General features: G+C 44.9%; 1 protein-coding gene across 4 annotated transcripts in view; it reads right to left on the bottom strand.

The window, feature by feature from the left end:
* The window catches only part of ATP6V1C1 (ATPase H+ transporting V1 subunit C1), a 61,331-nt gene that overhangs the window by 22,589 nt on the left and 13,038 nt on the right, over positions 1-25,704 (bottom strand). For 3 of the 4 annotated variants that reach the window (XM_039525718.1, XM_039525717.1, XM_039525716.1), the window contains exons 2-4: positions 8,243-8,425; positions 5,160-5,227; positions 30-115 (exon numbers count right to left, since the gene is read on the bottom strand). In XM_039525718.1, coding sequence (XP_039381652.1) covers positions 30-115; positions 5,160-5,227; positions 8,243-8,374 — 286 coding nt within the window. In that variant the 5' untranslated portion in view covers positions 8,375-8,425. Of the gene's footprint in view, positions 1-29; positions 116-5,144; positions 5,228-8,242; positions 8,426-25,704 lie in introns of those variants that run through there. The other variant, XM_039525719.1, reaches the window with a different exon arrangement.

The raw sequence follows: 25,704 nt of genomic DNA, 5'->3' as shown, positions 1-25,704 counted from the left end.
CACTGGAGAGAATAAAGTTAACACTTTACCTCCATTAGCCAACAGATTTTCCTGAACTTTATCTTTACTGTCTTCCAGAACATCAGCCATATATTGGGCCACCTTCTTGACCACGCTGGAGAACCAAGACAGAGCAACAAAACATGAACTGCTTTGAGGATGAAGAAAGCACTGTCATCTTATAAGAGAATCTGTTACATTAGTTCCACTGAGTCAAAGACAATTTGGCCCAATCTTTTTTAATACTGTTTTCCAAACAGTTTCAGATCAATTACATCAAACTTAATTTTTAAGTTGCATTCCTGGAAGCCTCACCTTACAGAATTTTTGCATTTACAGGAAGCCATCTCCCCAACAGCTACAGACATATCGGTTTTGTTTTTTAGGCTTTCCTAGGTGCTTGTCATTATGGTGTGACTATCTTCCAGAGTTCCAGGGTATTAGATGCCCAAACCCTGTTTATATTCAGTGGGATTTGGGTGCCTGTCTCCTTTAGGCTCTTCTGAAAAATCCCAGCCCAGTTTTCAAAACACCCTTTGAGGTCGGGAGCATGATTATCCCTATTTAACACAAAGGAAACTGAGACACAGACTGATTAAAGCCATGTCTACTATGTTACTGTAACTCCGTAGCATAGACACAGGTTACAGTGACAGAAGGGGTTTTTCTATTGCTATCAGAACTCCACCTCCCTGAGCATAACTATGGAGCTAAGGGGTGTGGCTTTTTATACACCTAGGCTTTGGCTACACTTGCAGATTTGCAGCGCTGCAGGAGGGTGTGAAAAAACACCCTCTCCAGTGCTGCAAATTGCGGTGCTGCAAAGCGCCAGTGTGGTCAAAGCCCCAGCGGTGGGAGTGCGCCTCCCAGCGCTGAACGCTAATCCCCACAGGGAGGTGGAGTACGGACAGCGCTGGGAGAGCTCTCTCCCAGCGCTGGCGCTCCGACCACACTCGCGCTTCAAAGCGCTGCCGCGGGAGCGCTCCCGCGGCAGCACTGTGCAGCGCTAAGTGTAGCCACAGCCCTAAGCACTGTAGATAGCTTGACCTAAATATTAAGTGTAGACCAAAGTGTTAAGTGAGTTACCAAAGGCACAAAGACAGACTGTGGATGAGTCAGCAAGAGAACCCAAATCTCCTGAATAATAGTCCAGTGCCTTAAACACAAGACCATCCTTCTTTTCTAAGAAAGTAGAATGCTATTTTAACAGTATTTCAATCATTTACATGTACAAACCTAAAAGATTACTTGCTTTCTGTTTGAAAGCTTTATAACAAAGTTATCCCACTGTTAATCATTTCGCCTTCCCTCCCTCTACTACTCAGACAGTTAAGAATATGTCAAACTATTAACTGACAATTTTAGACTTGGATAAGACAACGGTCACCTCTATTGAATGCCTTACTATGTCTGTATCAGTAAGACACACACTGGTTTAGCAAGGACACTGTGAACATAATGCTCTGAAAGGAAAAGGAGTTGTGCTTATGTAGCTCTTCGTTTTAAAAAGCTGTTATGTTGCCCAGGCTACAGATACTTTCCCCACACACAAACCTCCTCAGATTTCAATGAACAAACTCATGTAAGGCTATACCTAGCAATTTGTAAAATAAACTACCACAAGCAATTGACTGCAGATTTGCTAAGGAAAATGTCAGCACCACTACTAGTTGGTCATTTGATTGGCTGAGCTTGAAGGCCTTACTCAAGGACATCTGTTTTTCATGCAGTAACTTTTGAACGTCACATCCAATCAATTCCAAAATGTCAGGGAATGTTCTAGGCATCAGTGGCCAGAATCCTACTGATTTAGGAGAAAATTAGAAAACCAAAAGGGGAAAAGTGGGGGGACATAAGAATGGCCATACAGGGTCAAACCAAAGGTCCATCTAGCCTAGTATCCTGTCTTCCGACAGTGGCCAATGTCAGATGCCCAAGAAGGAATGAACAGAACAGGTAATCATCATCGTCAAGTGATCCAGCCCGTTGCCCATTCCCAGCTTCTGGCACATGGAGCTCCTGCCACCTGATTAACACAGGCACAGCTTCAAGCACCTCTACAACTGTCCACAGATCAAGCATTCATTAATGCCTTCCATCATAACTATAGCTCATCTTATCTCTGCTTACCCTCCCAACAGTTTAACTTGTTGGCACTTTGAATAACCCATCTTCCAGACAGAAAGAATAATGTTGAATAATGTCGGTGCCAGGGCAGAGGCATGGTGCTTGAGGAGACACCTGGTTTCGAGTTCCATGCCAGTGAACTTGGTGCCATGGAGGAGGCATGTCTTTGTCTGTGCCTTGACTCAGTCTCCTTTGCTTGGACCTCAGTGGTGCCGGAGGTGCCCAGAGCGTCATAGATGCTCACCCAAGCATATGCCGGCATCCAGGGCAGCGACCTGGCAGGAGATCGCCTTTGTTTTCGAGGTGCTCTCTATGGAGAAATTTGAGCCCTCTTTTTTGGTCTTTCAGAGGGTATGTCTCCTTTCCCATTTGGAAGAGTCCCCAGAGAGACAGTCTGCTCGTCCAACTCTGGTTGGAGGGATTTCTCCATTAAAATCATTTCTAGCCGGAGATACCTGTCGCATTGGGCTCTGGCTTTCAAATTGCTGCAGTGGGGGCATTGGGGGAGGGGGGGAGATATGCCCGTCACCCAGGCAGCATACACACAACAAGTGCCCATCTGAAACGATCATAGCTTCACATAGGGCCTCAGCTTTTGAAGCCTGGAGAACCAGGCATCTTAACAGGTAACCATCCCCTGAGGGGAGGTAGCTAATGAAATAAAATTTACTGGGGAAAAAAAAAAAGTTAACACTAACTAACTTTCTAACTAACTATCTAATTAAACTATTTTTCTAACGGTTTTAGGGAAGAGTGCTAACACTGCCCCAGAGCTCTGTCTTCAGCCGAGGACATTTGAGAAGGAACTGGAGGGCTCAGGTCATGCACATGTGGCACCAATGGCATGTGCAAGACACCTACTGTGCACATGCAACCCGTATGGAAACTGCTACTGTAAATCCCTGATCAACGGCGCCGGGACGCACCAACTCCTGAAGTGGAGCAACCGCAGTGACAGCACTCAAAGAAGAATTATAGCATTTAATGGAAAGAGATCCTCTAATCTCTTCCTTTTCTCCCCCACCTAAAGAAAGACCAAACCCCTGCCCTCGAAGATAATGAGTCTTTTTTGGAATTGGTAAACTCCATACCAGACAACCCTTTAGAACAGTGAAGATGCATTCCTGTTGAAACAATGGCCCTGCAGCAAGATTAATTTCTTTGTAATCCTATATACTTTACCTCAGAGTTAACTAAGAAGGTATTAACTACTCCGGGGGGAATTCTGCGCCACTGTGTGCACGCAGAAACATTCCCCCCCTTCTCTCCCCAGATTCCCTATGCCTCCCCCACACTAGTGCTCACTCACCCCTCCCCAGCAGCATGGAACCATCTCTTAGGGCACCCAGAGCAACTATGGGAGAGAAGTCACCATACGGGGGTGGGAGAGGAATCTGGGGATGCCCCGGCCACCCAGGGATGTTAGTTCTGGCTGGGGGCGGGGGGGTGCGTGAAGAGAAATGACAACAGAGAGAATTCCCTTTCCCCTACATGGAGCAGCCAGGGCTGTGTCAAATCAACCCCCAGACACCACACACACACACTCTGCAGGAAGCTCTGCACTGCAGGGGGGGCTTGGTGGGGGGGGGGTCTGGGTGCAGGGGGTAAGACTCAGTGTAGGGAAGTGGGGGTCCAGATGCACTGGTGTCAGGTGGATGGGAGAGCAGCTCCCCATACAGTGATCCTTTCCCCCACTTCCTGGCCCCATTGTGCCTCAGCCATTGGGGGAGGGGTCACTGTATGGGGAGCTGCTCCTCCTGTCCACCCAACCCCTGTGCATCTGGACCCTCACCCACACCAACCCCCCGTCCCCCATTTCCCCACTGAGAAGTTATGAACTTTTGGGTGTGGGTGGGTGGGTGTGGGTGTGTTGTGAGGTTGGGAACACCCACAACCAGCCTTTCAGGTGCAACAATGGAGGAGCCAGACTTGCTGATGGCCCATTAAAGGGAATCCACACTCCCAAGGATTATCCCATTAACTGTATACAATGGAGACTTCTCATAGATAGCACACAGACAATGGAGACTGCTTGACCCACGTCATAGCAAAGGATCTTTCCAGCAAGCTGGAAGAAGCTATAAAAGGAGGCCTCACATTCCCCCACAACTCAACACCTGAAAACATGTCTGGTGGACAAATATTTTGAACTGGGGAAAATGGTGCTGGGCTGGAGGAGAATTCCAGCCTGTGTACAGAAGATCTGTAACCTGCTTATACTATCAGGGTGAGACACTGCTTGATTCAAATCTTGTTTAATTTATAGAACTTACATTGTGCGCTTCTTTTAATTTTCTTTGGTAACCATCTCTATCCTTTATTCCTACCACTTATAATGGCTTAAAATCTATCTTCCCATAGTTAATAAACTTGTTTCATATTTTACTTAAAACAGTGTATTGTGCTTGAAGTGCCGGGGAAACCTGTGCTCAGTGTACAAAAGCTAGTGCAGGTCCTCTCCACATTGAGGGAGTGGTGGACTGGGTAATAAACTTACACTGGTCAGGCTTTTGACAATGGCAGAACGGTACCTCCCTGGGGTCCTAGGCTGAGGAGCTGGGGGAATTGGATGGAGCCTCTCTATTGTTAGTTCATGAGTGGCTGGGAGAAGCATTTATGTAACTCAGCTGGGTGCATCCCTGTGTGGATGTCGCACAGACAGTATCTGGAAAGGTCTGTAGCTTGTCATAGCATAACAGTGTGAGAGGGAGCCCAGGCTGGTAAGCCACCGGGCTCAGCAGTACTCCAGTTCCACTTGCACCACATTTCCTATGATTCTTAAGCCAAGATTTGAACACATTTCTCCTGAATCTGGCAGCACTACCACAAAGAACCATTTTTTTTTTAATTAATGAAGATAATCTTAAGCATGATTAGATCTCTCTTTTTATAAAAAGTATGGATACTATTAAACAATGTTTAGGTCAATCTGCTGAAAGGTTGACTATGGAGTTTGACATTATGAAGGTTGACATGAAGCCTGAACATCAATATACAATTATACTATATATACACACATATAGTTATATTACCCCTCCACAAATGCGTCCAATTTAGCCAACTCATCTGACAAACCAACTAAAATATCCAGTGTGCCAACCTAGAAGAGAAAAAAGAATGAAAGTTTATTAATGGATTTTAGGTTCAAGTCAAGTCTTTACAGACCAAGCACTTAACTGCCAAACAAAAAAAGCTTTACACCGGGGACCGGCAACCTTTGGCACGCGGCCCATCAGGGAGATCCACTGGCCCTGGATCATACCAAATATTCTGGGTGCTACTTATTTGATGTTTAAGTCACAGGAAGGTCTTGGAACCTCATAGATGGTTAAGCTTTCCTCAAATATACAGACAAAAATTGAAGGGGTTGGGTTTTTTTTGGTAAACATGTAAAATAAGATTTTTCTGAGCTTTCTTGACGTGCTAGTACATGTTGTTCAAATAAAGAAACAAATGTTTTATAAAGAACGAGCACTAAGTCTACAACCTTTAAAAGCCACATTTAAATGCACCAATTGTTACACTGAAAAGTAAAGGTGCGTTACAAACCTTTATGTAGACACAATTGTTAACCTAAGCTGTTGAAGACTCCAAATCTAACAGATTTCTGTTCTATGCACTCACATGTACATAAAAATGTGCCTCAGGTTGCAGTTTTGAATACAATCCCTGTACCCACTTCTTGCCTTGAGAGCTAGGAAGGGAAAGAGGATGTTTCACATTCTAATCCCTGGTAGTGGCCTACTTACAGGTTCATATACAGCCAAAAATCCTAAAGTGAATGATTTATGAGATTTTGGCCTCAATGGGGAGAAATCTCAAGAACATCTTGTGATATTTTGATGCCATCCAAACCTTGACCTAAGCTCCCTCTGCACTTGAATACAGCCTGTTTGTCCACACAATTTTTAGGCTGGAAGAACACAACTTTTGGCCATATAGCGTACACAGGAATCAGAAGCTGAAAGTTTGGGTCACAAGTGTTATACACAAGCACAGCATAAAACAGTCTTGACTCCATGAGGAAAGAGTCTTAGTTCAGCAAGATCAGAGATACAGGAAAAAGGGAGGAAATACCTGCTTATGTTCCCAATGAGGGGTACAATAGGCAGACAATTATTAGATTCTGTGCCAGATCCACAGATGCATTAAGCTTGCGTTTGACACAACTGAAGAGAAGGCGGGAAGGAGAGGGAAGGTGGTTTTAATCTACCTTCCACTCAGGATGTTGGGGCTGAAACTTTTACCAGCATAATATAGAGCATTTCCAGGGGTTCTTTAAATTATACCAGCTGGAAATGACTCCTAAGAACCTCACCACCAGCTGAGAATAAACTGGAGCATTGTGCCCTCTGGCTCTCACTCCCAACAACAGCGACAGGTGGTAGGGATCAAGGACCTCACCTCCTATTTAGGAATCATTCCAGTGACAGGCAGATTTTTCTCCCTTCTTCCTTTTCTCCTTTGGTAGCTTTTTCTTCTTTCAAAAAAGAATCTGGACTTAATTTCTTATTGTTCCTGAGACCAGGATGTGCCTTTTCTTATTTAATGCACTGGCTCCCAACTGTGACTGACAAGAAGTAGTAAATCCAATTCAAGAGAAACTGCTTTCCAGATTTCCCTCTCCTTGCAATGGTATCCACTGTCTCCTATTTTTTACTCCTGGGGGAATTCTGCACCATTGCACATGTGCAGAAGGCATGCCCCTCCAGAGTGGTTTTTTTTTCCCCACGCAGAATACAGATTCTGCCGGAGAGGTGTTGCTATTACACCTTTTTCCCACCAGGGCTGCTGTGGCACTAAAAGAGAGGGAAGTCAGCTAGCGGAGAAGATGCGTTCCTCACAGCAGGGCCATGTGACGAAGCATGGGATGGAGGGAGTGGGGCACACAGGGCTGCTGGGGGAGGACAGTCTGGGGCACAGGCTCAGGAGCTAGTGAGCATTGAGCCAGGGGCTGGAATGGGAGGGGGGCTGCAGGAACACATGGGAACAGGGGCATATTTGCCTGTCTGAATGAGAGAGGCAAGGGGTCAGACAGGGTCTGCAGGGGGGAGGCTTCCCAACTCCCTAACAATCCTCCCCCCACTCACCCCCAAAAAAATACCAACCTTGTTTCACACTTCTCCCACTCATATCCAACAACCCTACAGATTCACTCTCAGGCTCCTTCCCAACAATTACTTCCCCCTTCTCTCAGCTCCTCCATTACCCCTGGCTGCCCCAAACCTTTGCTCTGATTCTGAGGTAAATACATTTCTGTATTGTAGTGTAAATTAATTACTCAACATTCTGTATTAATATGCCTAGTAAGGAATCTATTTGTCCTGAATATTTTTTTGTCTGTATTGTTAGAAATACTTGCTGATGGGTACTTTGAAACAGATTACCAAAATAATTGAAACTGGTGTGATTATATTCTTTTATTTTGACAAAAAATGCAGAATTTTGCAGAATTTTAAAATAGTGTGCAGAAATTTTAATTTTGGCACAGAATTCCCCCAGAATTAATTTTTCCATGCAATACCTTGGAAAGATACACTGAAGCAGCACCATCTGCACTGAAGGAGGAAGTGCTGTGTCTGGATATAGGTTCTGTCTCTGACTTTAATCATGCCATTTCATAGTATCTCATTGAAAAAGAACCAGACAATTCAGAAGTGGACCATAGAAAACCCTACCGCAGACAGCTCATATTACAAATCTTAGTTGATCAAAATATATTTACATCTTCTCCTCCATTTAACTACTAACTCATGGTTTCAACATTCTTTATTTCTTCTGCAGCAGTTGCCAGATCTAGAAGAATGCTGCGACTGCGGTTTATTGCATCTTCAAGCCTTGCAGAGTAAATAGAACCCAGAACTCAGGATATGTTAAGTAGAAGAATTGATTTTTTAGTTATTTTCTTTAAGTGAATTTATTTCTAATGTTCAGGTCTACATAAACTTCTAATAATCTGTAATTTTCTTCATTAAAATTAAAGTTCCACAGTTCAAACCATGAAACAACTATCTAACTAGAAACATAAGTTCACTGAGTTTTTGTAGCAGAAGAATTCTGAATTAGATAAAGAAAATATGAACATTTTAGGAAATATGATAGAGTATTTACATACCTTTAAGTCAGGGATATTGAACTTTGAATTGGTGGAGAGATTATTATTTTTTGTTGTTGCAGCATGTAGTTTCTCCCATGTCTGTTGACATGTTTTCTCCCCAGGAGCAGAAATAAGCCAGAACTCTGTCATTTTTGTCACTTTATCTTTACACTTAATATTTCTGAAGATAGATGCGAGACACTGGGGGGAAAAAAGGATCTATACTTAGCCACAGATTAGTGTCCCTCAAAGTAGTAACTTTAAAAAAGTCTGCGTTCAACACACTGCAAAACGACTGCTAAAATACCTATAATGTTGTTACTTCCCCCTGCCCCACCCATGACTTGCCATTTTAGTTTTAAATTACCAGCCCTGCAAACCCAACCTAGAAACTGCAAGTTAAGTTGGGTTCTTTCAAGTATATAGATTCTCCAACAGGACATAATTTACAAGTCTACTGAAGGTGCACAAGTGACAACAGAATTCAGCTCCAACTCCCTTAGTCATATTTACTCTGCAGTGCCAATATAAAGAAGGATTTTTTTTTAAAAAAAGCACAGACAGCAAGCAAATACACCTCTACCTCAATATAACTTGACCCGATATAACATGAATTTGGATATAACGCGATAAAGCAGTGCTCCGGGGGGTGGGGGGCTGCACACTCCAGTGGATCAAAGCAAGTTCGATATAACACGGTTTCACCTATAACGTGGTAAGATTTTTTGGCTCCCGAGGACAGCATTATATCGAGGTAGAGGTGTACATCTGAATATATAGGGAGAGCAAATTGGCTCAGTAAGGTGGTGTAAGTTTTACCTGACCACTTTTCAGAGTAGAATCACACTTGAAGAGCTATTGCTTGACAATGAAGTAATTTTTTTGACATTTACTGCTCTGAAGTTAAGAGGATTTTCCAAGTGGCAAACATGAATAGGGAATTTGTTACACACAATCTAATAGTCACTGAATCTCTGATCTCATCATGGTACTTTACAAAACTATACACATAGTTGTTCATTACAACAATGCAAGTACTGAAAGAAAATTACAGTGAGACAAGTAAACTTTTCAAAAAAAGATCAAAGAGGAAGTATTTAGGCACTGTTCTAGACATGAAAAAACAGAACCAAGCCTTTTGAGAGTTACTAAACCTTTTGAATTAGTAAATGAATTTAAAAAAATCAAGGTTAACACATCACTAAGTGTACTTTGTTCATTTGAGAAGTATGGTTTAGTTCTGTTAATTCCTAATATTTTTTTCTATAGTATATTTTGGAAAAGTTGTGAAGTTTTAATGAGACCTCACTAAAGCACTTGTAATCTTTGCTGAGAAAGGGGGCCAGATCTTTAAGAATCAAAGTATGGGGGCTAGCAAAGCTCTACTGTACTTTAAAACACGCGTATCCCCTTGATTGTATGATTTCCAAATTAATGCAAGTCTCTTCCAATTAGAAAATAAACAGGATGAGTCTTATGTTACTAAACTCTGTCTGTCCACACAGAAGATTTCCTCAAATTACAACTGCCAATTTATTTCCTCCCTTTATAATATGCCCCTTCACCACCACCAAGATTGCTCTTGTAAAGGAAGCTACTTAATGCAATAACAGAATGTGGAACATGACTGCAAATATTTTATGCCCATGAGTGTGAAATGTCTATGCATGGGAAGGAGGGTGTGTAATTTTTTGGTATATAAAGCCTAGACATCTACATGGAAAAATGCTGGCTATATTATCTCACATCATTTTACTTCCATAGAATTTGATATGCTGAATGTCTCATGTTTCTGGAGAAAATTAGACTTGCGTCCTTCCGTTCTCACGACTTAGAAGCATTCTTTCCCTTAATATACGACAAAAATCCAGTGGCACCCTTTCCAGGTGCAACAGTAGACTCCTCCTCCACTACCCTCACTCTTAGCCCTGGTCTACCCTGGGGGGAAGGGGAGGGGGAGAAATCGATCTAAGTTACGCAACTTCAGCTACATGAATAACGTAGCTGAAGCCGACGTACTTAGAGCAACTTACTGTGGTGTCTTCACCGCAATGAAGTCGACTGCTGCCGCTCCCCCCGTCGACTCTGCCTGCACCTCTCGTGCAGAGGGCTTGTCAGAGGTCTCACCCCCACTTAGAGCTGTTGGGTTCCAAAATGGGGACCTGCACTGGTTTCCCTCTAAACTAAAAATCCTAGTTTAGATCTGGTAAAAGCTGCCACCACCCAATCAGGTACGTGGATTGGGACACAGTCCTTCCCCAAAATCCTTGGGGATCCCAAGAGCCCCAAATCCATGGAGTTCTTACACCCAGGAGAAATAAACCATTCCCCCCTGCTTCCTCCCCCCTCCCTTTTCCTAGGAGAGATACCGGGATCTAACTACAGAGGGATGCCTCCCCCTCCCCTTTCCCTGAGAATCCACCCAAAGAAAGATTAAGCAAGTCCAAAGAAATGAATTTATTAAAGAATAAAAAGAAAGTCACTGTCTCTGTAACCAAGATGGAATAATACACAGGGTCTAAACTTATCAATCTCTGGAGAGACTTCCCCCTCCTTTCTTTCTCAGTAAAAGCAATAACAGTACAGGATTAAAAAAATTCTATAGCAAAACACAGAATTGCAAATACAGAAATAAAAGTATAAGAATACTAGTTCCTTGCTAATACTCACTAGCTTGAATAGAAGAATTTATTGCAGAAACCTGGGAGGACTTGATTAAGATGTCTGGACTCTCTTAATTCCCAAGAGAGACTCTCCAAGAAAACAAAAAACAGGGGGAAAAAAACTTCCCTCCACAGGGATTTGAAAATCTCTTGTCCCTCATTGGTCCTCTGGTCAGGTGTCCACAGGTACTGCTTGTTAACCCTTTACAGGTAGAAAAAAACCTTAACCCTTAACTAACTGTTTATGACAGGGCTCATGGGTCAATTTATCGCATCTAGACTAGACATGATAAATCGATCCCCACTGGATTGATCGCTGCCTGCCGATCCAGCAGGTAGTGTAGACATACCCTAAGTTTCTATATACACACTTACAAAGCAAAGAATTGATGTTGCTTGGTGCATGCATTGTGGGTTCCCTACTCCAGCTACCTTTTACATTATTTGTATACTTTATCTGAAAACAGTGGCAGAATGGCTTTGATTTATTATATAGCACTCAAACCTTTTAGAGCTAACATTTGCTCACAATCTCTCCTGAGTGGAAACTCCCAATCAGCTTTTGGTTCTGCCACTGCATGAGATAGAGCTCTACTCTTCCTCTGCCTCCTAACCCTATCCACAGGAAAAGACAAGAGTTCAGTTTAGAGACACACATCCTGACATTTGAAATGCTAAAGTCTCTTCTGTTATTTTCCATTTGCCACACTTAGGGGTTGACTAGAATTCAAAAGTACTAAAGCTTAATTTTTAAAATGGACTTTGTGGGAAGATGGAGGAACTAAAAAACACGCCTCACTGCAGAATGAGGAAGTAGTTCTTCTGAGAGCGGAACAGTGTAAGCAAATATCCTAGCAAAACCAAATCTGACTCATTCACTCCAGTAAGTGGAACATTACATGTTTCCACTTAGATCTGAAAGGTTCCTCATGCATGTGTTATAAAGTATTTCCAAAAGATGTCTCAGATATGATCAGTCAAGAGAACAGTTATATTTTCATGGTGACATGCCTCACATTCTTTGCATTACAGATAATGATGTGAAAGGTAGCTTCTCTGAACAGAACATGCAGTAATCATTAATAAATTATTTTAAATGTTTAAAACGTCTGAAGAAAACAGTGAATACAGACTGACTTCAAAATGTCAAGTTTTAGGGATTTTTACAGATAGTACAGAATACCTTTGAAAACTATTTTAACATACCAACATTTAGACTATGACAAAAAAAGTAAAAAGTTATAAACTATTGAACAGAGGGACTTGTAACAACCTTTAATTCAGCTGGTGCAATAAAAAATACAGGAGGCTGCATTGTAGCCTTATATTGTTATATTCAATTCCTCTTTCCGATAGCCAAGATTAGTTTTGACTTACACTATTTTTACACTAAAAACACTAGTGGCACAACTCCAGTTGTGCCGCTGTAATACTGTACTGTAGATATTTACTATAGCAATGGAAGGGGTTCTTCCATCACTGTTGTAAATCCACCTCCCCCAGAGGCAGTAGCTAGGCTAATGGAAGAATTCTTCCATCAACCTACCACCATCTACACTAGGGCTCAGGTTGGCTTAACTACATCTCTCAGGGTTGTGAATTTTCCACACCCCGAGCAACACCGCTGAGTCGACCTCACTTTCTAGCATAGTCCAGCCCTAATACTACTTTCATAACTAGCAAGAGAAAACGGATGTCGCTACATCAGCTGCTCAAATCAGGATCCTAACAAACAATTCTTTCCTTTCCTTGTAGACTGCAGTAACAGTTGCATTTAAACTGTCACCACTCAGGGTCTGAAAAATTAACTTGCCATCTTGCCCTGTGAAGGAAGCTTTCCCAGGCAAGGCCCATCAACATCTGCATTTTTAAAAATCGTTTGTTTCTAGTCCTTTGATAGTAAGATATCCTTCCAAACACGGAATGTAAGCTAATGCAGTGCTGTCATCTGAAATGTGCAGACAGAGCTCCAGTGCCTCTGCTGCTGCTCAAAACAGACCCAAGCTGCAGTAGAGTAAAAACTGATAATTCAGAATATTGTGGGCAACAATGAGAGTGAAAAGAATCTGATCAGTTTCATTCTACCACTACTGCTTGGGAAATCATGGAGCTATTCACTAGGACGCAGACTGAGGGCTTGTCTTCATGTACAGCAGCACAGGTGCACTTTAAGTGAAGACACTACTACACCAATGGGAGAGCTTCTCCTGTTGGTGTAGTTAATCCACCTCTCTGAGAGGTGGTAGCTATGTTGATGGTAGACGCTGTGTACACGAGGAGGTTAGGTCAGTATAATTGTCACTCAGGGGTGTGAAAAATCCACACCCAAGTGATGTAGTTATACTGATATAGGTCTGTAGTGTAGACCTGGCCTGAAAAACAAAGGCTGGCAGAGGGGCTGAGTAGTAGAGAAATACTCCATCACCATCCTCAGAGAAGACTGAAAGCTGAGTGAAAAGGGAAAGCAGAGGAGACCCACACACATGTTCATTAGCAGCTAAGTGTGTTTATCCTAGTCAGGGAATATAAATCAAGCATCTCCTCTTTTTCAGTAGCCAGAAGAGAACAGCACCACTTCAAGTTTCTCAGGCACCTGTTAGCTGGAGGTTTATATGAAACTGAAGCCCTCAACCAGGGTAGGAATTCCAGCACCCTTCCATTTCTCATCAGTTGCAGGAAGAGGTTGGCAGCAGTTATACCAAAGATTAGTACAATCCTGATTCCAAATGCTAGCACATAGTATTTCAAAGATTCTTGTACATTTTGCTGCTAATACAACATAGAGTAGAGTGAAAAAAAGTGCAAGCAGTCGCACAGAAAAAAGAAAACTGGGCAGCTTACGAATTAGTAAAAGGAGAGTATATAAATCAAAGTTCCTTGCAGACTTATTAACCCTAATTTCTGACTGTTTCAAATTCTATACTACAATAACTGAGCTGTTATTTAACTGTCCAATGAACTGGCCAATTCCATCAAAAAAGTCTGAAAAACCCATCTCCATTTAATTACATAGTAACAAATAGTCTGACAAATTTTGCTGTTCAGATTTAGTGTTGCAAATCAGAGAAAAAATGAGCCCTATTACAGAAAGGCCAAATTCCTTATTGTATCCTGTTTAGAGTCATAAAATTCATATTTTAAAATGTTGCTTCAGAAATACTTTGACTGTAAATACAGGTTGCCTAAAAAGACAGTCAACTTTTTTTCCTGCAAAGAGGTTTACCCAATGCTGTCAAAAAACACCTAAGATTAAAACTACTACAATTGAAATAAATAGGTTTATACACTGCGCACGGTAACACCCGGAGACTCCAGTCAAGATTGGGTCCTACTGTGCTAGGTGCTATACAAATAAATATAAGGACACCATCCCTGATCTGTAGAATCTGCAATTTAAGAAGGTGCAATGATTATTACATTTTTATTGCAAGTAGTTTTAAAGCTGTGTCAGATTAAGGTTCGAAGTATAATTTAAGAGTATTACAAGAAACTACTGTAACAATATTCCAAAACTGAAGACACTAACAGCAGCTTAATTATACATTTTAAAGGTGCCTCTCAGAAGTTTTCAGAGCATGTTTCTAACACCTGAAAGATTAGAAAAAGATCTGTCAAATCAGTTTGCATTCCACATCTGACAGCATTTTGTGTCCCAAGTTTCACTCAGTTTCCCTTATTTGTGAGGTTTTACAACAATAACTGGGGCTTGGCGGGTGAACAACTTTGAAGAGAAAGAATTGAAAGGGCAGTAGGGGACAAGTGTAGTACTGAAGACTATTTTTCACTCATTTTAAGAAAAGCCAATTATGGTATGAAAGACTGTCAAAGGAACATAGTATGTGAATCCCTTTGGGTAGTATTCTTTATAGAATTTGGGGTCCAATGAACACTGGTACTGCTAGCGATTTCTCCCCATTGCAATTATTTCTGATATACATTCATAAGAAATCAGAGGTATCCATATTATGTAATGGAATTCTGCCTGCAATAGGGAAATACGTCAATTTCTTCCAAGTCATTGATTTCACAGTGAAATAAATTAATTATAACAATTTGGTAGATATACCCTTAAGCAACAAGCCAAATAAAAGGCAATTTTTTTCATTTGCTAGTATAGTAGACACAGAGTAAATAACTCTGAAGTTTCTACTTGCTTGTGGAAAACTAGACACCACTATTAATGTTGAAAAATAGATACCAAATATAGTAGATGCACATAGTTCAGTCAAGTTGTCTGATTCCTCCTAAGGCTGATTTTTTCCCGTTGCTGTTGTCATTTTGTTTCAAGACATTCTGTTACATTGAAAGGGCAGAAACAATGGCCTGAATCCTGTTGCATATGAACAGACGCATGTGCTTATGCAGAGCCCCAGTGAAATCATTAAGGGTAACCGCTCCATAATATATTGCAGGAGTGGGACAAAGGTTCTAATCTTCTGAAATGTCACTATGAAAAATTAATCAACTTTTACAAGAAGTATTTGTATACAATTTAAAAACAAAAAGTCACCACGCTAAGCAAGTTACATAAAAACCTCTCATTGGCTAAGCCTGTGAAAGGATGTTTGGAACTTCTTCAGTAATTTCTGAAACTCTGCTTCTTCTTCAAGTGATTGCTCCTATGCATTCCAGTTAGGTGTGCGCGCCGCGCGTGCACGGCTCTTCGGAAGATTTTTACCCTAGCAACTCCGGCGGGCCGGCTGGGTGCCCCCTGGAGTGGCGCCGCTATAGCGCAGGATATATACCCCAGCCGGCCCGTCCGCTCCTCAGTTCCTTCTTTCCGCCCGTGACGGCCGTTGGAACAGCGGAGCACAGCTTAGCTGACCTCCACTTCCCTAGCTACTCGTAGTTTCTCTAGTTCTGTTTATAGTTGTAGTTAACTTTGTTTGTTTGTAGAATAGTATAGTGTATTTATTTTATAGGGGTTCGGGGTTTATCCCCTTCCCCTCACCCGGTGCCGGGTCCGATGCCCGGTCCACAGGGTTTTCTAATGCTCGGCCGGCCACAAGCCTCTGCCGACAAGAGATCCTCTCCTAAGTGCCTCGAGGGATCTCACCTCACAGATAAGTGCCACATTTGTGAGGCCTTTAATCCGAGAACAAAGGGGAGCGGGGCTTTCATCTTAAACAGCTCCTGAGGGAGGCAGCTCTTGCTCCTCCACTCTCGGCACTGAGCGCTAGTGAGTCTTCAAGGCGCGCTCCCTCGGCACCGGATCGCCGGTACCGCCAAGGCCTCCTGGCACGACCGTCGCTGGCTCCGACGTACCCTCGGCATGGATCCCTCTCCTGGAGGATGAAGAGGCACAATATCCTTGCTGCGTCCGAGCCGCCGCCTCCGCAGCCGAGCGCTATGCTCAGTCGGATCGTCCGGCACCGGTGTCTGCCGCGGCACCGACAATACCTGCACCATTTACTCCGGCCAGGCAAGAGCCGTCGAGTCCGGTGCTGGAAAGCTCCCCGGTACGGATCGTGGTCGAGCTCGCTCTGAAGCTGCGTCCGAGCCGCCTGCTCCGCAGCCGAGTGCTATGTTCAGTCGGATCGCCCGGCACCGATGTCTGCCGCGGCACCGACAAGAACCGCACCATTAACTCCGGCCAGGCAAGAGCCGTCGAGTCCGGTGCCGGAAAGCTCCCCGGTACGGACCGTGGTTGAGCTCGCTATGAAGCTGCGTCCTTGGTGTGAGCTATGGTCGAGCTCACTATTCCCTCCACACCGGAGACAGTGTCCACGGCGAGGGAGCTGATTGCAATGACAGCGTCTGCGCTGCCTCAACCCCCGGCACCGCCGGTGTGGGTTACATAGTCGATGGGCTTCAAAATGTCAAGTTTTAGGGATTTTTACAGATAGTACAGAATACCTTTGAAAACTATTTTAACATACCAACATTTAGACTATGACAAAAAAAGTAAAAAGTTATAAACTATTGAACAGAGGGACTTGTAACAACCTTTAATTCAGCTGGTGCAATAAAAAATACAGGAGGCTGCATTGTAGCCTTATATTGTTATATTCAATTCCTCTTTCCGATAGCCAAGATTAGTTTTGACTTACACTATTTTTACACTAAAAACACTAGTGGCACAACTCCAGTTGTGCCGCTGTAATACTGTACTGTAGATATTTACTATAGCAATGGAAGGGGTTCTTCCATCACTGTTGTAAATCCACCTCCCCCAGAGGCAGTAGCTAGGCTAATGGAAGAATTCTTCCATCAACCTACCACCATCTACACTAGGGCTCAGGTTGGCTTAACTACATCTCTCAGGGTTGTGAATTTTCCACACCCCGAGCAACACCGCTGAGTCGACCTCACTTTCTAGCATAGTCCAGCCCTAATACTACTTTCATAACTAGCAAGAGAAAACGGATGTCGCTACATCAGCTGCTCAAATCAGGATCCTAACAAACAATTCTTTCCTTTCCTTGTAGACTGCAGTAACAGTTGCATTTAAACTGTCACCACTCAGGGTCTGAAAAATTAACTTGCCATCTTGCCCTGTGAAGGAAGCTTTCCCAGGCAAGGCCCATCAACATCTGCATTTTTAAAAATCGTTTGTTTCTAGTCCTTTGATAGTAAGATATCCTTCCAAACACGGAATGTAAGCTAATGCAGTGCTGTCATCTGAAATGTGCAGACAGAGCTCCAGTGCCTCTGCTGCTGCTCAAAACAGACCCAAGCTGCAGTAGAGTAAAAACTGATAATTCAGAATATTGTGGGCAACAATGAGAGTGAAAAGAATCTGATCAGTTTCATTCTACCACTACTGCTTGGGAAATCATGGAGCTATTCACTAGGACGCAGACTGAGGGCTTGTCTTCATGTACAGCAGCACAGGTGCACTTTAAGTGAAGACACTACTACACCAATGGGAGAGCTTCTCCTGTTGGTGTAGTTAATCCACCTCTCTGAGAGGTGGTAGCTATGTTGATGGTAGACGCTGTGTACACGAGGAGGTTAGGTCAGTATAATTGTCACTCAGGGGTGTGAAAAATCCACACCCAAGTGATGTAGTTATACTGATATAGGTCTGTAGTGTAGACCTGGCCTGAAAAACAAAGGCTGGCAGAGGGGCTGAGTAGTAGAGAAATACTCCATCACCATCCTCAGAGAAGACTGAAAGCTGAGTGAAAAGGGAAAGCAGAGGAGACCCACACACATGTTCATTAGCAGCTAAGTGTGTTTATCCTAGTCAGGGAATATAAATCAAGCATCTCTTCTTTTTCAGTAGCCAGAAGAGAACAGCACCACTTCAAGTTTCTCAGGCACCTGTTAGCTGGAGGTTTATATGAAACTGAAGCCCTCAACCAGGGTAGGAATTCCAGCACCCTTCCATTTCTCATCAGTTGCAGGAAGAGGTTGGCAGCAGTTATACCAAAGATTAGTACAATCCTGATTCCAAATGCTAGCACATAGTATTTCAAAGATTCTTGTACATTTTGCTGCTAATACAACATAGAGTAGAGTGAAAAAAAGTGCAAGCAGTCGCACAGAAAAAAGAAAACTGGGCAGCTTACGAATTAGTAAAAGGCGAGTATATAAATCAAAGTTCCTTGCAGACTTATTAACCCTAATTTGACTGTTTCAAATTCTATACTACAATAACTGAGCTGTTATTTAACTGTCCAATGAACTGGCCAATTCCATCAAAAAAGTCTGAAAAACCCATCTCCATTTAATTACATAGTAACAAATAGTCTGACATAAATTTTGCCGTTCAGATTTAGTGTTGCAAATCAGAGAAAAAATGAGCCCTATTACAGAAAGGCCAAATTCCTTATTGTATTCTGTTTAGAGTCATAAAATTCATATTTTAAAATGTTGCTTCAGAAATACTTTGACTGTAAATACAGGTTGCCTAAAAAGACAGTCAACTTTTTTTCCTGCAAAGAGGTTTACCCAATGCTGTCAAAAAAACACCTAAGATTAAAACTACTACAATTGAAATAAATAGGTTTATACACTGCGCACGGTAACACCCGGAGACTCCAGTCAAGATTGGGTCCCACTGTGCTAGGTGCTATACAAATAAATATAAGGACACCATCCCTGATCTGTAGAATCTGCAATTTAAGAAGGTGCAATGATTATTACATTTTTATTGCAAGTAGTTTTAAAGTTGTGTCAGATTAAGGTTCGAAGTATAATTTAAGAGTATTACAAGAAACTACTGTAACAATATTCCAAAACTGAAGACACTAACAGCAGCTTAATTATACATTTTAAAGGTGCCTCTCAGAAGTTTTCAGAGCATGTTTCTAACACCTGAAAGATTAGAAAAAGATCTGTCAAATCAGTTTGCATTCCACATCTGACAGCACTTTGTGTCCCAAGTTTCACTCAGTTTCCCTTATTTGTGAGGTTTTACAACAATAACTGGGGCTTGGCGGGTGAACAACTTTGAAGAGAAAGAATTGAAAGGGCAGTAGGGGACAAGTGTAGTACTGAAGACTATTTTTCACTCATTTTAAGAAAAGCCAATTATGGTATGAAAGACTGTCAAAGGAACATAGTATGTGAATCCCTTTGGGTAGTATTCTTTATAGAATTTGGGGTCCAATGAACACTGGTACTGCTAGCGATTTCTCCCCATTGCAATTATTTCTGATATACATTCATAAGAAATCAGAGGTATCCATATTATGTAATGGAATTCTGCCTGCAATAGGGAAATACGTCAATTTCTTCCAAGTCATTGATTTCACAGTGAAATAAATTAATTGTAACAATTTGGTAGATATACCCTTAAGCAACAAGCCAAATAAAAGGCATTTTTTTTCATTTGCTAGTATAGTAGACACAGAGTAAATAACTGAAGTTTCTACTTGCTTGTGGAAAACCAGACACCACTATTAATGTTGAAAAATAGATACCAAATATAGTAGATGCACATAGTTAAGTCAAGTTGTCTGATTCCTCCTAAGGCTGATTTTTTCCCGTTGCTGTTGTCATTTTGTTTCAAGACATTCTGTTACATTGAAAGGGCAGAAACAATGGCCTGAATCCTGTTGCATATGAACAGACCCATGTGCTTATGCAGAGCCCCAGTGAAATCATTAAGGGTAACCGCTCCATAATATATTGCAGGAGTGGGACAAAGGTTCTCATCTTCTGAAATGTCACTATGAAAAATTAATCAACTTTTACAAGAAGTATTTGTATACAATTTAAAAACAAAAAGTCACCACGCTAAGCAAGTTACATAAAAACCTCTCATTGGCTAAGCCTGTGAAAGGATGTTTGGAACTTCTTCAGTAATTTCTGAAACTCTGCTTCTTCTTCGAGTGATTGCTCCTATGCATTCCAGTTAGGTGTGCGCGCCGCGCGTGCACGGCTCTTCGGAAGATTTTTACCCTTGCAACTCCGGCGGGCCGGCTGGGCGCCCCCTGGAGTGGCGCCGCTATAGCGCAGGATATATACCCCAGCCGGCCCGTCCGCTCCTCAGTTCCTTCTTTCCGCCCGTGACGGCCGTTGGAACAGTGGAGCGCAGCTTAGCTGACCTCCACTTCCCTAGCTACTCGTAGTTTCTCTAGTTCTGTTTATAGTTGTAGTTAACTTTGTTTGTTTGTAGTATAGTATAGTGTATTTATTTTATAGGGGTTCGGGGTTTATCCCCTTCCCCTCACCCGGTGCCGGGTCCGATGCCCGGTGCACAGGGTTTTCTAATGCTCGGCCGGCCACAAGCCTCTGCCGACAAGAGATCCTCTCCTAAGTGCCTCGAGGGATCTCACCTCACAGATAAGTGCCACATTTGTGAGGCCTTTAATCCGAGAACAAAGGGGAGCGGGGCTTTCATCTTAAACAGCTCCTGAGGAGGCAGCTCTGCTCCTCCACTCTCGGCACTGAGCGCTAGTGAGTCTTCAAGCGCGCTCCTCGGCACCGGATCGCCGGTACCGCCAAGGCCTCCTGGCACGACCGTCGCTGGCTCCGGCGTACCCTCGGCATGGATCCTCTCCTGGAGGATGAAGAGGCACAATATCCTTGCTGCGTCCGAGCCGCCTGAAGCTGCGTCCGAGCCGCCTGCTCCACAGCCGAGCGCTATGTTCAGTCGGATCGCCCGGCACCGATGTCTGCCGCGGCACCGACAAGAACCGCACCATTAACTCCGGCCAGGCAAGAGCCGTCGAGTCCGGTGCCGGAAAGCTCCCCGGTACGGACCGTGGTTGAGCTCGCTATGAAGCTGCGTCCTTGGTGTGAGCTATGGTCGAGCTCACTATTCCCTCCACACCGGAGACAGTGTCCACGGCGAGGGAGCTGATTGCAATGACAGCGTCTGCGCTGCCTCAACCCCCGGCACCGCCGGTGTGGGTTACATAGTCGATGGGCAAGCCTGCCTTGATCAGACCACCCTCCGTTCGCACCGCAGAGCGGCACCGTTCATGATCGCGGTCCCGCAGATGTTCTCGGTCCCGTCACCGATCTAGGTCCCGACGCCGCTCACAGTCTCGGCACCGTTCTCTATGTTGGTACCAGTAGTACTCGCGGCACCGGTCAGCATCCCGTTCGCCGGTCCAGGACACTCAGCACCTATCCAGCTCCCGGCACCGCCCCAGGCACTGGGACGCCTGTAGCCACTCCTGATCATCGAGCATCGTACCCTCGGTCGACCGCGCGGCACAGCTCCGGTGGCAGGTCCCGTTCTCGGTACCGCTATGTCTACCGGTGCCGATCCCCGGTGCTGCATCGAGCAACGTCAGTTAGAGATGGAGACTCTACCAAGGGCTTTCAGCTCCTCCAGGGCCATCCAGCCACGCATCAGTGTCGTCCCTTGCGGACACTTCATATGCGTAGCACTCTGTTCTCCGATGTGCCCTCCAGAGTCTTCCAGGAGGCCTATCAGTGGTCATTCTGGACGCCTTGGGTGTACTACCACGCCAGAGGCGTACCGGTGATCCCATCTCGCTCTGTTCCGTCGGAGCTCTGGGTGCCAGAAGTGACAATTAGTCGCCCCCCTCCAACCGGTACAGAGCAACCCCCGGTTCGGCACCGGGCTCCCAGATCCCACCGGATCAGGAGGTCGTCCAGGAGCTCGAGCCCACACAGGACCCGCTTGTCCCTGGCCTTTCTTCTTCCTCCTCCCCAGATGAGGCGGGGGCAGGAACATACCCCTCTGGACCTCCTTTAATCGAAACGCAACCAGCCCCTAAATCCGAAGAGGCTGGGCGTGTGGTCTTACTGTGCCGTAAGATGTACCCGGAAGGGGCCCTGCAACTTCGTGTAGCGAACCAGCAAGCCCTGCTTAGCCGCTACTGTGGGTGGCGGTGGGCAAATTTACAGAGTCGGTTCTTCGGAACTCCCATCAAGAGTTCGATGCCCTCCTGCAGCAAAGGACGGAGCTGGAGAGAGCTTCCCTCCAGGCCTCGTTGGACACAGCTGACTCCGCTGCCACGACTCTGGCCTCGGGTGTTGCCACGCGGCGCGTTTCATGGCTCCAGTTATTGAGCCTTCCCTCGCAGCTGCGGCACACTATACAGGACTTGCCCTTCAACGGCACAGGCCTGTTCTCTGAAAACACTGGCCCTAGGCTGCAAAGCCTAAAGGGCAGCAGGGTCACTTTGCTCTCTCTCTCTCGGCAATGGTACCCAGGGCGACCGTTATCCCATCCTGGGATCCCGGAGACTGGTACGCCGCCCTCGATATGAAGGACACGTGTTTTCACGTCGCCATTTCTCCTCCACACAGAAGGTACCCTCGGTTTGGGGCCTACCATCGTTATTCCCAGTATACGGCCCTCCCGGTTGGCCTCTACACAGCCATGGGGTATTCAAAGTGCATGGCTGTAGTCGCCGCCTTTCTTCGCCACCGTCGGATACACGTTCTCCGTATCTAGACGAGTGGCTCATTCGAAGGACCACCGGGCCCAAGTTACCAGTCATGTGGGCATCGACACGAACCTATTCCTGTGTCTAGGCCTGATGATCAATAGTTAAATCCACTCTGATTCCCACACAGAGAAGGGAATTCATTGGGGCCGTCCTGGACTCCAGACTCGCCAGAGCCTGCTTACCTCAGCCTTGGTTTCAGGCGATGGTAACAATTGTACAAGGTCTACGGACCTTCCCGCCAACTTGGGCTCGCACTTGCCTAGGTTTCCTGAGTCACATGGCTGTCTGCACATTTGCAACCAAACATGCCAGGCTTCGCCTCCGTTCACTTCAACCGTGGCTCGCCTGGGTGTGCCACCCGGGCAGAGATAGCATACTCGTGGTCATCTCATTCTCCCCGAGCATCCTAGGCTCCCTCGACTGGGAGTCAGCGCCCTCCCGGGTGTATCCAGGGATGCTGTTCCATTCACCCCTCGGGGTCCCTCATGACAGACACCCCATCTCTCGGCTGGGTGCGCACCTGGCGTAGTTTCGCACTCACGACCTTCGGTCAGCACAGGAGCTGGCCTTACATATCAATGTCCGAGAGCTGAGAGCAGTCTGCCTTGTGTACCAGGCATTTCAGCTGGCGGATTGTCTCAGCAGATCCTTCCTGTCTCACAAGTGGTAGTTTCCTCCGGACTGTCTCTATTCCGTTTTCCAGAAGTGGGTCTTTCCCCGCATAGCCCTCCTCGCTCTCGCGAGAACGGAAAGAGAGAGAAATTCTCCTCGTTCCAAGGCCTCTCCCCAGGCTCGGTCTTGGAGGATTTTCCTGAGGCCGTGGATCAGCCATCTGCCGTACGCTTTTCCACTGTTCTCGCTGGTTCACAGGGTCCTGCTAAAACTCCGCAGGGACAGAGCGCCCTGATCGTGATCGCTCCAGCGTAACCCGGGCAGCACTGGTACACCATGTTGCTACACCTGTTGGTAGCAACCCTCTTGGCCTAGACCCTATGACGCGGGATCACGGCAACCTTCACCACCCGGTCTTGTAATCCCTGCACCTCACCGCAGGGCTCCTGCGTGGCTAAACCGATCCGAGTTACGTTGTTCTGCCTCGGTTCTACAGGATTCTCCGGGGTGGTAGAAAATCTTCCACTCGGTTGAAGTATCTGGCCAAGTGGAAGCGTTTCTCCGGCTGCTCCGAAACACGCAATGTTTCTCCCGTCGAGGTCCCGCTCCATTCCCTCTGGTTCCTCAGGGCTTGGAGCGTTTATACCCCACCCCGCCAGTGGGGCCCCGCCATAAACCTGGCTCTTCAATCTGGTTCTAACCAGTTTTAGGACTGCCCTATTCGAGCCAATGTCAACATGCTCATTAATATACCTGTCCTGCAAGACAGTTTTCCTGTAGCCTTTCCTGCGGCCAGACGAGTCTCCGAGCTTCAGGCTCTCACAATAGGCCCAAGGTATACTGTGTTCCTCAAGGACAAGGGCAGTTATTACCACATCCAACCTGCCTCCCTAAGGAGGTGTCGGCCTTTTATATCTACCAGGATATCTTCCTTCCGGTCTTCTTTCCGAAGCCACCCTCTTTGCAGGGAGAGCAACAATTGCCCTCCTTCGACATCCGTAGGGCGTCCGCAATCTATATCTGGCGGACAGAGCCCTCTCGTAACGCCCCCCAAAACCTTCATCGTACCGGCATACCGGACGAAGGGCATACCTGTCTCCTCCTAGAGGATTTCATCTTCAATGACGTTGTGCATCCGCACCCCCTATGTTTTGGCCCATGTTCCATAGAGCCACCTTACTGCACATTCCACCAGGGCTCACGCTTGTCTGCTGCCTTCCTGGCTCACATACCCTTGCAGGGGATGGGTTGTGCACCTACCTGGTCCTCGGTCCACACCTTTGCCTCATTGGTCCAAGAGTCCAGAGCTGATGCAGCCTTTGGCTTAGCAGTTTGCATTCTGCAACATCTAACTCCGACCCCACCGCCTACGTAAGGCTTGGGAATCACCTAACTGGAATGCATAGGAGCAATCACTCGAAGAAGAAAAGACGGTTACTCACCGTAGTAACTGTTGTTCTTCGAGATGTGTTGCTCCTATCCATTCCAGACCCGCCCTCCTTCCCCACTGTCGGAGTAGCCGGCAAGAAGGAACTGAGGAGCGGACGGGCCGGTTGGGGTATATATCCTGCGCTATAGCGGCGCCACTCCAGGGGGCGCCCAGCCGGCCCGCCGGAGTTGCTAGGGTAAAAATCTTCCGAAGAGCCGTGCACGCGCGGCGCACACACCTAACTGGAATGGATAGGAGCAACACATCTCGAAGAACAACAGTTACTACGGTGAGTAACCGTCTTTTCTTAGCTAACTAAAATATTTTTAAAGAGACAAGTTGGGAGATGTAATATGTTTTACTGGATCAACTTCCATTGGTGAGAGAGAGACACTTTTGCGCTGACAGAGCTCTTCTTCAGGTCTGGGAAACTAAGGCTATGTCTATACTTGATACCTTACAGCAGTGGTTCCCAAACTTTAATAACCTGTTAACCCCTTTCACTAAAATGTCAAGTCTCGCAAACCCCCTCCTAAAAATGAATATTTCCAGATATTTTCTCCTTTATTTGAGTATAAATTATAAAAGCAGTGATCTTGGAAAGATAAAATTGTTTTTATGACGATTACACACTATTTATCATTACAGTATTTTTATTACATTATGAAAATGGCAACACTCTTCCAAGATCTCACTTTCATATGTTGTATCACTTTGAATAAGCCTGTTATAAGACAAGACTCCTATGTTTCATCAAGGAGTATCAGATGTGAAACAGCATCAAGATATTTAAAGAAGCCAACTCAAAGAGTTCCTCCTACACAAGCATTCAGGTCTTGAGCAGTCCAGGCAAACAATGCATGTTAAAAGAAAGCTTAAATTTGTTCTTCTTAATAATTTTAAAAACAATACTAGCTGCCTATTTAATTTAAAAAAACCGCAACAAATATCCAC

The sequence above is a fragment of the Mauremys reevesii genome, linkage group 2 (assembly GCF_016161935.1).
Source record: "Mauremys reevesii isolate NIE-2019 linkage group 2, ASM1616193v1, whole genome shotgun sequence".
Taxonomy (NCBI): domain Eukaryota; kingdom Metazoa; phylum Chordata; order Testudines; family Geoemydidae; genus Mauremys; species Mauremys reevesii.
The sequence above is the reverse complement of the archived record's forward strand: the minus strand, read 5'-3'. Positions and strand labels throughout refer to the sequence as shown.